This window comes from Planococcus citri, chromosome 1 (genome assembly GCF_950023065.1).
Source record: "Planococcus citri chromosome 1, ihPlaCitr1.1, whole genome shotgun sequence".
Classification (NCBI taxonomy): domain Eukaryota; kingdom Metazoa; phylum Arthropoda; class Insecta; order Hemiptera; family Pseudococcidae; genus Planococcus; species Planococcus citri.
In genome coordinates, this window is record NC_088677.1 from 49,970,670 (window position 1) to 49,985,706 (window position 15,037).

Genomic DNA, 15,037 nt, shown 5'->3' on the forward strand with positions numbered 1-15,037 from the left:
GTAGGGGAAAATTTCATACGACGCTTCATCTTCATCTTCGTGTATTTATACGTAGGTATAATAGTATAAGTATTGAGTACATCAGCGTCGCACCATACATCAAAATTCCTTATACACCAAACCGTGTAACATCGACGTTTTCCTACACACCAGGCGATAAATTTGCGTCGCTAGACAGAAGCTAATTAAATACACCTATTCGATAATTTATAACAGTTAGGGTGAAACCTTACAAAGACTTGAGGGCAGGAGTGTAGAGGAAAGAAGGAGCTAAAGAGCGAGAAACGAAGAGGGAAGAACATTTCAAGCAACTGAGCCGAAAAAGAGAAAAAGAGAAAGCGGGCTTCTTGCTTCTCCGTGTACAACACTTCACATTAAAATTACAAACTTTACGAATTCATTTCCTAAAGGATAAAAACTTCAAAACCAATTTCATCTCGTTAATTACCTAACTGTATACCTCAACCGACGTTGGTGTAAACTAAACTTATCAAACACCCTTTCACAACCGGAAAAAATATTACGATTTTTCTATTTCTGCTTGAAAAAATTATGCTGTTTTTGACCGGAAAAAATTTCCCGGCGATTACGAATATCTGTTTGACAATTACTTGCTTACCCGCTCGACCCACGAGGGAAACACGTTAGAGAAAAAAATTCACCGCGACGTGTTGTTGTTCTACACGTAATCGAGTACAAGTGGTTAGAAAAAATCACAAACACCGAAAAGGTTGAATCATTTCGTTTTTCATTCTTTAAATTGAATCCTGCGAAAAAAAAATTGGCTACGATCCAGACCGACTTGTACGAAAGTCCAACTTTTGTCTGAAAAACAGTATTTTATTTGCGAGTTTACTCTCTTTCGCTCGTTTCTCTCTCGTCTGGGGTAGTCGTTTTCTCTTATGTGTATGTGTTCGTATACTTCTGTTCGTTTTCCACCTTCATCTACCCCGCCTTTTGATCCTGTTCCGAGCTCGGTATGTGTCCGCAATTCATTGCAATAATGTTTTTCTTCTATACATAGACTGTTTCGCTGCGCTATTCCATTCTGATGACGACCAGTTACATCAACTCCATATTGTACGTTATACGTAAAATGAGAAAATCACTTCGACACGATAACTACTTACGTCTACAGGGCGTTTGAAAAATATCTCGTCTTGTGTTACAATTTTCCAGAGGAAATTACGTTGAAGGTGAGTTTGAGAGACCTGAAATGATGGTGTTGAAATGTGCCTACTGCCTAGTGCCTACCTATTGAGACAGGGTGATGTGGCGGCTCAGCTTATCGTTGGAGATCTGCTACTTTATGAAGAAATAGTGATTGTTCGTGTAAAAATGCTCAGTTCGTTGAAAATCCTGAGCGAATTCATATGAATTCATCTTATTCTTATACGTATGTACTCTGAAAAGAGTGTTTTACGGCAAATCTGTTTCGAAAAAATGAACTTGTGCTTAAACTTTTGTTGAAAATTCCCGAACATTTTATAGTGTATGGACCTAACCAAGACATGTCACAAAAGAACGAAAACTCGTTTTACAGACATGTTGTATGTACATACGCTCAGCGAATACACTCTAAAGAAGGAAACTCATACTTTCATACTTGACTAGAAGTACTGTACCTATGGTGGAAGGCTGGGCAGGAACTAGAATAGAGAATAGGATAAAACTGACTGAAATCAAAGCCGCCGAAGAGAGAAATTCTCTATTCATTCTTATTCTCGGTAATTGGCTCTCTACTCATTACTTGTCTGTTGGCGAAATTAATTTAAATTACGTTAAATTACGTAAAAACAAAAGATAACCGTATTTTCACCGGCTGGTATTTATTTCTCTCTTTCTGACTCGTAAACTTACGAGGTACATTTAAGGATACGTTGGGAAATTTTTCAAAAACGCCAAATGAATTTACTCGTCGTCGTTAATGAGATTGTTTTTGTTCATTGCCATTGTTAATGAGATGGAAAAAGTCATCATTTTTTTTTCGGCGTGTTTTTTCATTTCGAGGTTGAGTTCAACTGACGCGCCGGCGTCATTGTTTTTCTTGTTCGGTACCCTTTTCTAGTCGAGTCTGGGAAGATTGAAGATGATGGAAAATGATGAATTGGCTTAGTCAACGGCAGCAACACTGCTCGACTAAATAAAAAATCTTACATCTATAAAATTAATGCCTACCTCTTTATAAAACTGAATCTGCGAATTTACCCGGTATACTTTGCCCTCTTGTAATCATGTAAATTGTATGGTACGTCGTCGTCGCTTAATCAGAATTCTAACGGGTAGGTATATGCATAATAAATTGTACCACGTGTAGCGAACTTTTCAATAAAGGGTTCTCAGAATTATCTTGTTCGCAGGTGTCTGTGCTTTGATGGTGCCTATCTGTAAACGAATGCGTGTGTTTGCCAAATTTGTTTGTGGAAATTAGAATTACAAACGATCATATTTGTTGTTGAGAATCACTTTCAATTGAAATTCAAAAATTATTCGTTTGAGTGTAGCCGAACTGTTGGCATCTGAAAAGCAATGAGTCTTCTCCAACGATTGTAACTTTGTGTCATAAAATGACAAAATTCTATTTTCATTTTCGTTCTTGATCATTTATAGGTTGGCATATTGTACTCCAATAAAATCATCAACATCGTTCGGTATAATGATTCGCCATCACTAACAATTTAGTCAACTAAACATAAAATATGTAGGTACACATTGTATACTATGAAATGTTCTCTGTTTCATCTTCAAATTTATACGTTTTTTCATTTCGCGTGTATTTTTCAACCATCCTAGCGAATTAAGTTTGAAGATAATGAACGATAATTTGATAATTTGTATGCAAATCAAAATATATCTACCTAGCTAATTTCAACGTAAGCGAAAAGATGATCTTTGAAATATGATTGTGGATAATTAGGCTGTGGGCATTTTTAGTCGACGTTTTGTTTAAAAAAAAGCACGATGCGACGCCTAAACTTCTGAGATGTGATTAGGTAGATACTTGGAAAAATACCGAGAAAAAAGCTGTTCTTTGATCGCGAGTATAAAAATTTAAATTTCTACTAGACCTTGAATTAAACTGGGACTTTTATTATAACGTCGTTGTCGTAAAAAAGCGAATGAGATTTTTTTCGTGTTGGAAACGTAACGTCGTGTCGCGTCGCGCCTCTGGTACAGGAATATCTTTGCTTTAATATTTTTCCTCTTTTGCTAATTATGCGCCGACCAAGAAGGGTTTTTATAAACGTCGCGACACCTAGATCGTAACGTAAAAGTGCAATAAAAAATCTCGACGTTGAGGAGGATGTAATTTTGTAGCTTTTTTAAATGGGTCGTTTTAACAACGGCAAATTTCTTGCTTGGTTGTTTTTTTCCGGCAATGTTGCGACTTTTAGCGAATTTTCTAATTTTTTTCAAGTTTTTTATTTGTATATTGTAGGTTCTAGTGTCACTATAGTCGGTGCAGTTGTTGGGCAATAACACAATACATTTCACATTGATGAAAAATTTTTCAACATGCGAGTAAAAATACCTTTTACATGTCCATTTGTTAGAAAAATTAGCCCTTTCTGAGCCGCACTTGACAACAAAATTTCATTCGTATGTATGTATAGTTATGTTGGATCACGAAAAAAAATTGAAGGATTTTAACAAAGTTAAGTGAAAGCCCTCATTTTGAGCTGAAAGACATTCAGAAAAAATCCCTTAAGTATAGAACATGAGTCGAACACAGGGGGAATTTTTGAAAAATTTGTGGCTTTTTTGTTCTAAGTTAATAATAATTATGTAGTTTATAAAATTTTTTTTAGGTAAATTGTCAAGTTCCAGAAGACAATATTCGATATTTTGCGCCATACTAGGCCATTACAATCAAAATCAATGATCACTTTTAGGTTCTACCTATTGAGCAGTTGAAAGTTTGCAAGGCACTTATTTTTGAGTGAATTTGTGTTATGGAAGCACGTTTTTCTCAAGTATTATGCGATCATTGTGACAAAATGTCGAAAGATATCAATTATTTTCTGAAACTGGCAGAGTATTTTCAGAATACAATGGTATCTAATTTTTGGTCGTATTGTTGCCAATTAAAAGACATTCGGAAAACCTGCCAATAATTATTATCAATTTTTTCGAGCTTTTGAAACTTGCAATAATGACCAAAAATGGGCACCGCTGTTTTCCAAAATATTCTTCCGTTTCAGAAATGATATCTTGAACGGGTAATATTGTCGAGAAAATATTTTTTCAAAATATGTAGGTACAAAATCAATGACAAAATATGCAATCTGTAAGTAACCTAAAAGTGGTCCTAGGTTTTCGTAAAATCTTCAATACAATCGATTAGAACTAAACAATTTTTCCCAAAATTGTTAAAGTATAAAGTATGAACACTGATAATGCGAAAAATCGCGGTATTTTCAAAAATGCCTCTTTTTAAAATGCTTTTCATCTTCCCTCTAGAGGTTACTCTGAAGCTGAAATTTTTTCTGCGTGATTTTGAACTCTAAAATCAAGTCTTCATTGAATTAAATTACAATTCTTCTGCTTTCTTTATGATTCACGCCAAGACACCGCATGCACTTGAATATAATTCGTTTTTTTGTTTTTTTTTGAAACTACCTATCGCATACCCAACCCAAATCAACAAATAGGAATATCTGGAATTCGAGCGAGCTTTTTTTTGTGAACATAATCTCTTTGGACTTTTCATCTTAACTACTTGCTTTCAAGTGATGAAACAAAATACTTCCTGCTTAACTCTATTTTCAATTTCTTCATTTAATTTACTCTAGAATTTTATGGCCCATTTTTCCTTTATATGTAATTCGAATCATTAGGAAAAATTTTATTGCACATTTAACATACGATAGCTTCAAAGTGCATGACCAATAAATCTCTTCATCTTTTCTTAACGGTATAGTTTTAAAGCAACTTTTAATACAAACGCAGTACATCCAAATGTTTTCATAATTTTGTAATTTATTTTTGAACAAAATCGTAGCTCTGCTGTAATCGTTGTTATATAGTTAATGATCTCCGTCCTGTAAACAACGTGTATTTCCATCTCAATAGTGTTTTCTGAAGTAAATGTATGTATTTCCTTGTGAAGAGTGCCACTTTGACCAAATATAGATATCGAATACGCTAAGATTTTAATACACGAACCCGGCGGCGGCCGGCTTGGCTGCTGCATTAATCAAGCAATTATTTTGTTCGCGTAACTACGTACAAAGACCATAAGCCAAATTAATACTCGCTACGCATTAGCTGATTGGTAAAATTTAATAAATTATTCAACGCGTACTACCTATAGTATCAAAGCTGGGACTTGTTTGTGTAATGTGTACACACTACACATTACAGTTAGGTACGTAGATGTGCATATGTTTATGGGTACACAGTGCACACCAACGCACGCCAATCAAAACACGGAGACGCTATCATTTTACAATTTCGATGAATTTGTTCGGTCTCTCTCTCTCTCTCTCTCTCCATCTCTTTTCGTCGTTAATTAATAAATCGCTCTAGTTATCTTCATTACATCGAAACTATGGATCGGTTACCTCCTTTAATATATTCATTAATCCGAGTTCGACTATGTCGTCGTCGCCTTTTTGCATCTCCTTCGCGTGCCCCCTCCCCCCCCCGGGCACTCGTCATGAGCGCCAAATTCGTCCTCGGTTACGCTGGTGTACGTTGCTTTTGCGCTGCGCTGCTCACATCGTGAAGTTTGTACAAATTGAATGGGTAATAACAAAGCACAGAGCCAACGTTAACTCTTTTGGACATTCGATTGTGTACGAATGAACACAGGCCAACCGAAAGCGGAAGTTACCGCAGAAGCTCGACGAAATTCGCGTTAATAGCTTTCCCAACGAGCGAGCTCGCCTCTTTTGAACGCGTCAAAAAGACGTTACTCTTATTGTATGTATGAACTTCGACGGGAAATTTCTCTCGTTGAAATACGTCGTAGTCGTGCTAATCAAACAATGTGTACCTTGTACCCCTGTTTTGCAAGTCGTGTAATGGCAGGGTAGTTGCCGGATACGAATGTACGAAAATGAAGCTGATTTTCAAAATGGATCTAAAACTCCTGTGAAAGTTTTCAATTGCGTTGAAGTTCTCAAAAAATACGACCTTCTGCGGTTGATTTTCTTGCGAGCAGAATGAAGGCATATGAAAATCAAATTTGGGTCATTTTCCTATCATGCTGTGGGAGGCGAAGAGTACAAAGGTCGTATCTTTCATTTTCGTATTTTTACAGGAGAGCAAAAAGCAACATTCACATTGAAACTTTTTTTGTTTTTGAAATTTTCTTCTTCCCGATAAATTTAATAATCAGTCTGAACATTTTCCCTAAGTGATAATACAAAATTTCATTTAAAATCGTATTTTTCATGTGGAATGAATGTTTTGTTTTGTGTAGAAGTGCACAGGGGTTGTACGAGAATTTTGCATAGGTATTATTTTACCCATTTTAATGAAGCAGTACTGCATGATAATGATTTTTTTTTCGAAAGGGAAATTTAAAACTTTATATTTTGCGCCTGAAATTGGTAGTCTGCCTGTATTTTCTTCTTCAATTCGACATCATGGACAAATTTTGAATGATTTTCATCTCCGAGTGAATATTAAAAAAGAACTCTTGAAGGTAATATTGTTATTTGAATCCACTTGTCCTCGATTTTCATCCATTTCACGTGTTGGTCCAATCGTAATACCTCTAAATATCTTTTTTTTTTTTTTTTTTTTGGAAGAATTGTTTTTCTGAGAACTGGAAAAATGCTGATATTGATAAATTGACCAACGGCAACTGACAATCAACAAGATTTCGAAGAAATTGGATTTTAAATTTCCAAATTTGGAGTGCATTAAGTTTTCCTTTTTTGTGGTGGGATGTAGATACAAATTTGAATTCTATACGTAGAATGAGCTACATACGAAATAAATTTGCTCAAATAAACAATGTTAAACTTGCCTGCTATTTCAAAAAAAAAAATCGAAGTTTTTATTCATTTTTCATAGATAAGCTAAGTTTTTCAAGAAACGATTCTTTATGATCATTCATTTGAAATGTTGGAACATTCTTTGTTATTTTCAGGGTTAAAAAATGGTATGGGATGATCCGATTGATCAAAAATTACTGGGAGTTTTTTCTTCTGGGTAATGTGATGACTAATGAACATTCTACTTTCCAAAAAATGAGTTAGTCAGAATCTGAAATCGGTAGACGTCCAGAGCACATTTTGCTACTACGATCACCACAAGATTTTACTTATTTTCTACCTTATCTCTTTCAGTCGAATCTCTCTGTCGGCATCAACATTTTCGCGAGCTATTTCACTAAGGATGTACAAGACAAAGCCTGATTGAAAAATTTAACATCGATTAGAAATTTATTTTTATCTGGTTGAAAACTTGAACGAGGTATACATAATATTAAGCATGGGCGCGATGTAAGAGAAAACACGCCATATTTTAACATGCACTAACGTTAATACTAATCCAACGCACAGCCAAGTAATCGGCATACCTTTGTCTTCTTCTTGCAAACGCCTCAAAGCGGCCGATATTTTGGATAAATTCGGACTACGTTTTCGTCTTCGGATCCTCTGTCGTCTGGATTTTTTATCCGTATTCGATACGTCGGCTGCTGCAGAACTGACGACGAAGCCTCGATGGAGTATATCTCTATGCAGCTTGTTCACCCGCATTACCGGTATCCACGAAAGATTATCATCTCTGACGGAAGAATGGCAGTCGACGGAGGCCGCTGCTGTTTCGTCGACAAAATCAACGTTGCTGAGAAATATCGATTTGGATGCGTTTGAGAAAACTTGGCAAAATTTCGTCTCCGGTTTTGCCGGAGTTTGTTCTTTGGACGAGAACTCGCTGGTTGGTTTTGGTGATACGTCTTCGACGGTTTGCTGCTCCGATGGCGATTTCGTGAACGTTTTTTGTTGAAGTGGAGCAACAGTAGCAGCGATGGTGGTGGTTCCAGTAGCGGCATCGTCGTCTTCGTTTGGTGTTTTCGTGCAAGATATTTGAAGACTCGGTCCGGGTGTCGGATGTGCGGTCGTAGACATAACTTTACCCGGTATTTTAACGCATTGTTTGGCCAACAACTTGCGAAGTGCTCGAACTACCATCGTTTGTCGAATAGCGTCGTTGGTGCGTCGTACGTTGACCTGTTCGAGATCTTTCAAACATTTATGAAACGCTTTCCATCCGTCGGATTTTTCGTCGTCTGGATCGGCGATACTGGTCATAGGAGGTCCGACGCTGTCTTCGGGGCTGTTGACCATTAAATCTCGAGCTAGTTGGTGAACTGGTTGATCTTTGGCTGCGCTGGAAATTGATCTCGCATCGGGATTGAAACCCGGGTCCTTTTTCGGCGAATACTTGAGATTCAAGCTGTGGTTCTCGTTTAGTAAAAAGTTCATGATCAAGTTTGACTTGGACGGTCTACGGCTTTGCTTATCGGAATCTTTGGTTATTAGCATGTCCATACGTTTGATCATCTCGTTGCACAGTGTAATGAATTCGACGTGCTCCATATCATCGTCGTTTTTGATCGGCTTTTTATCGGATTCGATTTGTAACGGACTCGACTTACACGATTCGGCGAATTTACGAGTTTTATCTTTCAAGTCGTCCAGCCAGCTTTGCAGAAACTCGGTTTTATCGCCTTCAACTGCGGGCGGTTTATCGTCGAGCTCCATCCAAGTTGCCATGTCTCCGAAGATGAGATTTTCAAAAGTGATTTTCTGCCCGTCGACATCCTTTTCGGATTTCTGAGGAGGGGTCGGCACCGGAGTCGTGACACCTTGAGCTGCGCTACGTTGATCGGCGTTAGCGTCATCGACGTGGTCAGCTTCGCCGCTATTACTCATTTCTGGCGAATTTTCACTCGGTTTGGAGCTCGGCGAACGGCTCGTATCGAGTTCTTTTTCTTTAGCGATCGGCGCTTCGATGGGTAACGTAGTCGGAGGAATGTTGGACGGCTTGACCGACGACGAGGATGGAGAAGCGACAGAGTCGACTCTTTGAGCCGGTGTAATCATCGCCTTAGCGTCGGGTACGGCGTCTTCGATCGACGCAAGAAGCGGGTTCGGCGTTGTCAAAATGGCCGGAGTTTGAGGAACGATCGGCGTCGCCGTTGCTGTAACCGTTGACGACATGATGGTTTTAATGCTGCCGATATTATTTTTAATGAAGTCCGTATCTGTGATTTTGCTAGTGACTTCTTCGCAAGACGATTGTTTAGCGGAGCTTTCGTGAGAAGAGTCTTCTTCGTCGCCATCTCGAGAGTCGTTTCCTTTGGAATCGGAGTCGTCGCCTTCTTTAGAGTTACGATCGTCCGACTGCTCGTCGTTATTTAACCATTTTACGATTACGTCGTATTGCGAGACGCTTTTCAAGCGAGATTTCCTCGAATCGTGTTCGTCTTCGAAGTACAAATCAAGTTCGCGAAATTTACGACCATCTTCTTTCGTCTGCAACGTGGTGAGCAAATTGTCAAATTCTTTTATGGTGCAGCGAGTCGAACGTTCGAGATCGGATTCGTTCTTCGATCCGCAGCTAGTTTTACGCTTAATGGGCGCTAATTCGTAGTGATCTTCGCGTTTGGGTAAAATCGAGCTGACCGTAGACTGCATTAATAGCGAGGAATTTTGAATAGTCGTGATTAAACGCTCGTTTTCCAACAGCAGCATACGATTTTGACGGGAAATACGCTGATTATCGAAAGACAACCGGTTCACTTGATTTTTCAACGAGACGATTTGGTTTTTCAGCGACACGTTCACCAGATGCATGTTGTTGGCTGATTGATGCAGGGCGAATGCGGTCGCATTTTCCGAAAATAAACTATCGAAGTTCATACTACCGCTGAAACCGGTTACGTCCATGAACGAGTCGCACTGTCTGCTTAGATGTTTTCTACCAACGGTTTTCTTTTCACGTTTCGGTTTAGCTTTCGATTTGTGCGACTGGTCGGAGAATTCGTTTACGATTGGTACGGGACTATCTTTATGCGATGGTACATTCTCGACGACTTTTTGCCCGCAGTGAGAAGTTTCGTTTTTCAGCGTTGTTGAGGCAGTCGTCGCAGTCGCGCTGAATTCTTTACGCGACGAAGCTGTTTCGGATTCGTGGTCATCTTGAAGACGACGTACAACTGGTATTTGATCTTGGTTCGCAGGCAGCTGCGACTGCGAATTCGGCTGCGCCGTTGTGTTAAATTCGTCGTTTTCGGCGGTCGTGGCACTCATCTTTTATCTTATTTTTTTTCTTACGCAAATAATTTGTATTTCGTCGGTTTTTGCAGCATCGATAAACTAGTTCTGCCCGCGGTTTTACCCATGTACGGTACATTACGAATGAAATAAAGGTCCGAATCATCAAGTTGACGAATATCTAAGCGGAACGAATTTTTCTTTTCCATGGAAATTGATTTAGCCTTATCGAGGTTTGTTGAAGAGTCGGCTGTATCGAGTTGTCGTTTATGCTGAAAATATTGTCTGACACGTTCATTCCAGAATATCCCCGCATAAAAAGGAGAAAACGAATGATATTTCAACTTGTTGAAAAAAAACGCCACGAGTCAGCTAGCTTAAAAACACGAGAGAATAGGTAACCTGCCAGTCAGCAATTCTTTGCTCGCATTCGCGCTCTAAAACCCCCATACCAGAGGGATGATTATATTTAAATGAGATGGAAGTAAAAAAAAATGTATTACATAATTCGAAAATTAAACCCGTGTTAAAAATTTCAATTTAATGGAAAAATCATAAAGAGGAAAATTTATTCGCTCGTGAAAAAAATCACATTCGTTTTACATTTCTCTGGGTTTTCTTTCCTTTTTTTCATTTTCTGGAGTGGCGCTTCATTTAACTAAGATAAAGTAGATTTCATTTCGCGCCGTTTTACCGTCTCTGTTATGATAATAGTAATAATAATAATAACGCCAACGAAGGAACGAACGAAAGAACGAAGCACAAAATATGTAAAAATTTTGTCGCGGATTTAGAATTGATCAGTTTTGCATAATTAAAAGAATACAAACTTTGTTGACACGTTTGACTTTGAAAAACAAAGCTCGGCGTTGGTATTAACACTGTTTTGTTGAGAAAGCTGTTCCCACTGGGGAAGGCGTGAAGGTAGGGTACCCTGTTTTATTTTTTTCGCAGGTTTGTTCTCAAGACGAAGCGGAATAATGGCAACAAAAAATTGTGTCGAGGGAGAATGAAACACTCGACGATGACGTGTTTCACCTTCGCCTTCGCGTTAACTAAACTGCTACGTTCTTTTTCAAAATCTCTAACGACTAGACAAAAGAACGGAAAAACGTGAAAAGGTGGATTGAAAAAAGTCATTTACCGCTGAAACAGTTTTTCTCCTCATTCACGGATGAGTAGATGAACGCATGAAAAAATTAAAATACAAGTTAAAAAACTGACTGCCCACCCTTCTTCGTCGTTTTACTGTGTATGCCGGTCTGTGTAGAACCATAAGACGATTATTTTTTTATATCGAAAATTCAAACAATCATAAATCGCTGTGTAAAAGTAAAAATTCTTATGGTGAAACTTTGTAATCGAACAGTTTCATCATTTCTTGTTGCCATACTTTTTAGCTTTCTAACCAGAATGTCTGTACCCCATTTTTTTACTTCTTTTTACTCTGAGAATGCATGAAATTGACCTTCGAAAAAGAAATTTCAAGCTTTCAATTGAAATTTTTTTCGAAACCTCGGGATTACTTTTGTGGACATTACTCGAATCTCATAAATGATGTAGAGGTGAAAACAATCATGTAGATTTTGTTTACGTTTATAGATAGATATGTATTCTCTTTCTCGTGAAATACACATGAAATCAAATGATGGTACGGATTAATTTGTTTGCATGTATTATATCTGTTTAAAAAGTACTACGTTGTTACATGCAAAGTATTCGTTTAGCTATTTAAAAGGTCGCGAAATTTAGCCTTTTTCGTCTAGGAAAACTTCTTCTATAGCTCGAATTATCGTTAGGGCCTGCTTGTTCGTTTGTATCTGTCTATCTATCTATCTCGGTATATGTAGATGAATAATCGCGCGCTCGAATAAATATTCGTGTTTAAAATTCAAAACAAGGCGGATTCTTATATCTACTCGTATTTTACGAGTTTGGCAAAATATTTCAACGTAAATATTTTGATACTCGTTTGCACATTGGGTAGCAGGGGGAGGGCGCGAGATGTTTTTATAATACGTTTAAAATGTATTGAGCGAGAAAAGGCCGTGTCATGCCGTAGCACGTATTTTCTATATATTCGAGCGTGATTCGTGTATGAAAAATTGGCATGGAAGGCAGAAAAATTCGACGTGTCGGGTACGAATGTAAAAGAAAGCGTACCCAGTAGAGCAAAACGATGAATAATAATATTTCACTTGTGATACGAGGAGTGGTGTGCTGCTAGGGTGAGTTTATCGAGGGAAAATAGTCATAAGTTAATTTTTACGCTCATTTTTTCTTTTGTACATTTGTGTGTTCATCGTGACAACACTGCGACATTAATCTGTAACTGTATGGAGTTTTTTGGAATGGAACATGGAGAGGGGCTAGATTGACGAGATCTCAGGTTTTGAAAATTATTTACCGATGTAAATTGGATATAAAACCTTTGACGACTGTGTCAATCGAGTCAGGAAAAGCAGTGAAATTGAGAAACGTGACAATTATTGTGGTACACACTTTAAACGGACGCGTAGTGTGGTAAAAAATAGTAAACAACGATTTTTCTCATATGAAAAATCGAAATGGGTCTTCGATCCAAGGGAAGGGGATCAAAACGTGATATCAAGTTTTGAAACCAGTTAGTAAGCTCGGCCAGTTTGCCCTATGTAGTGAGCTTTTCATGTGTTACATTCGAGTGTACTTATATAGACCCCACTTTTTCAATCGTTGGGTATTTTTACATTGAATAAAATTCTCCGTATATGTACCTACCTTGGTAGGTATTGTAAGAAATGTTGTATGTAGTTCGAAAAAATGATAACGTGCTCCTGTAATCGATTTGAGCGTTTTGAGGCCGTAATATCGACATCATGATTGCATAAAATACAATGCCGACTACGGAGTCACATTACAACCGTTCAATCGTCATTTTAATCCGATATTGATACGTAGTTTGTAGGTATGGTGTTGTATACATCGAACTATTCAGCTATGAGCTTCGACGAAGCCACCCGCCAATGGGTTTCGCGCTCCCCTTTTCCCTCCTTGTACATTGAATTTCGAATACCCATCGAACTCTCGCCTAATTATATACAATTTCAAAAGCGTATAATCCAAATGAATTAAACAATAGATTATTCTAAAATCCATTGGAACGAGACGATATGAGAAGCATATTCGCGATACGTCAATAAAGCGGTACACGTGGTTAGTGCAGAAATCACCCTCTCAGCTTTCCCACTCACGGTATCTATCGTGAAAAAAGCGAGTAAAAATTATTTTCCGTATGTGAAACAATACAGAGCGTGAAAATTGCTCTTTTGAACGAATTGCAATCCTCGTTACAGTTTTCGATGGCGCGCTGAGAGATATTGCGCTATTAGTCTTGAAATGCATTTTTTCAAAAATTGGTATTTGATGCGAATTGCGGCGGCCTGCAATGATTTGGTTACCTAGGTTAATGGTAGGTTCAGAAAAAAAAAACTGAGTAGATGGTTGATGTGAGAATTTTTGTCAATTTCAGTGAAGTTGTATCTACTGATTTGATCAGTGAAATTTTCGTAATCATGATCAGTATTATTTTCCGATTTTTAAAATTCATAGTAACGTGAAAAAATGTAACGTAACTCTTGCGTTACATTTTTCGTGTAATTGGTTGAACTGGGCACATTCCTTTCCAGTCGTCGATCAACTGTTACAAATAATGAACACCTGCCCAGTTTAAAAAATTATAAAAATGATGGAGTGTGTTTTTTTTTTCCATTATTGATGATAGAATTACCACGAAGATGTATTATTTTTCCGCAGGAATTTTAAACAAAGAGATGAGCTGTGAAAGCCCAAAAATGATATCGGGTTGCAATATTGTCGACTCAACATGTCGATGCGAACACGCGGAATCGTGTGCCGACGATTCGCCTTTCAACTTTAAAACTCATCAAGAATGTGAGATGAATTTGGAAGCGATGCTGGCCCTCAAAGACCAAAGTGCAGACGACGAAGGTATGTGCTTTGATTTTTTATCTCTACCATATCGCTTTTACTCGATTTTTGCAAATTTTACGCTATTGCTTTAGATACTTTCAAGATTTGTATAAGTAGATTTTTCTCTCAGTATCCTACGGGGAGTTTTTTTCTTCTTAGGGAAGAAAAACTGTACGAGTATATCTCTCAGTAAAACTTTTTTTTCCAGTAACTCTCTTATAATATTTCTACCCGGTTATCGTCGCGATTAAAAATTTACCCGGGTAAAATTTCTTTCGGACGAGTCTCATTGAATATTAAAATAATCTTTCTCTTAAGCCGCGTAGCATAAATAACGTGGAAAAGCTTTTGATAAATTTAATGAATTTAAATCGTCGTAACTTTTTAATAAAAAGTGTAGTTGAAAAAAAAAGAATGAAAACCCAAACGCCCACCCGTTAGTACCTGCTGTAACATTAAAAAAAGACGTTTTTATTTTATATCCTACTTGCCATTCTGAAAATGGAGGAAATGAAAAAAAAACTCAAAAAGAAGACATTACATTGCTTAATGGCGGAAAAAGTATTAACGATGTATTATTCAAATGATAATTGGAAAATCCGTTCATTTTTTTTAGCATTTTACGTTTTTTTCTCCTTCATTATCATCATCGCCGACGTTGTTGGAAAAGAAGCTTTCTTTTTGAGTAAAATGCAAACATCAGGTTTAAAAATTGGCTTCGTTCAAATGGCCGCTTAATTTTTCAAATTCAAAGCTCTCCTTTCTTGATTTTAATCACCAAAGATTTAGCGGATTAGGTTCCTTCATTTTTTTCAAAACGTTGTTTCCGT

General features: G+C 37.6%; 1 protein-coding gene across 2 annotated transcripts in view; it reads left to right on the plus strand.

Moving 5' to 3' along the window:
- Positions 1-15,037, plus strand: part of LOC135832507 (cysteine-rich motor neuron 1 protein-like) — a 275,113-nt gene that overhangs the window by 20,679 nt on the left and 239,397 nt on the right. For both annotated transcript variants that reach the window (XM_065345794.1, XM_065345793.1), the window contains exon 3: positions 14,031-14,225. In XM_065345794.1, coding sequence (XP_065201866.1) covers positions 14,031-14,225 — 195 coding nt within the window. The remainder of the gene's footprint in view (positions 1-14,030; positions 14,226-15,037) is intronic.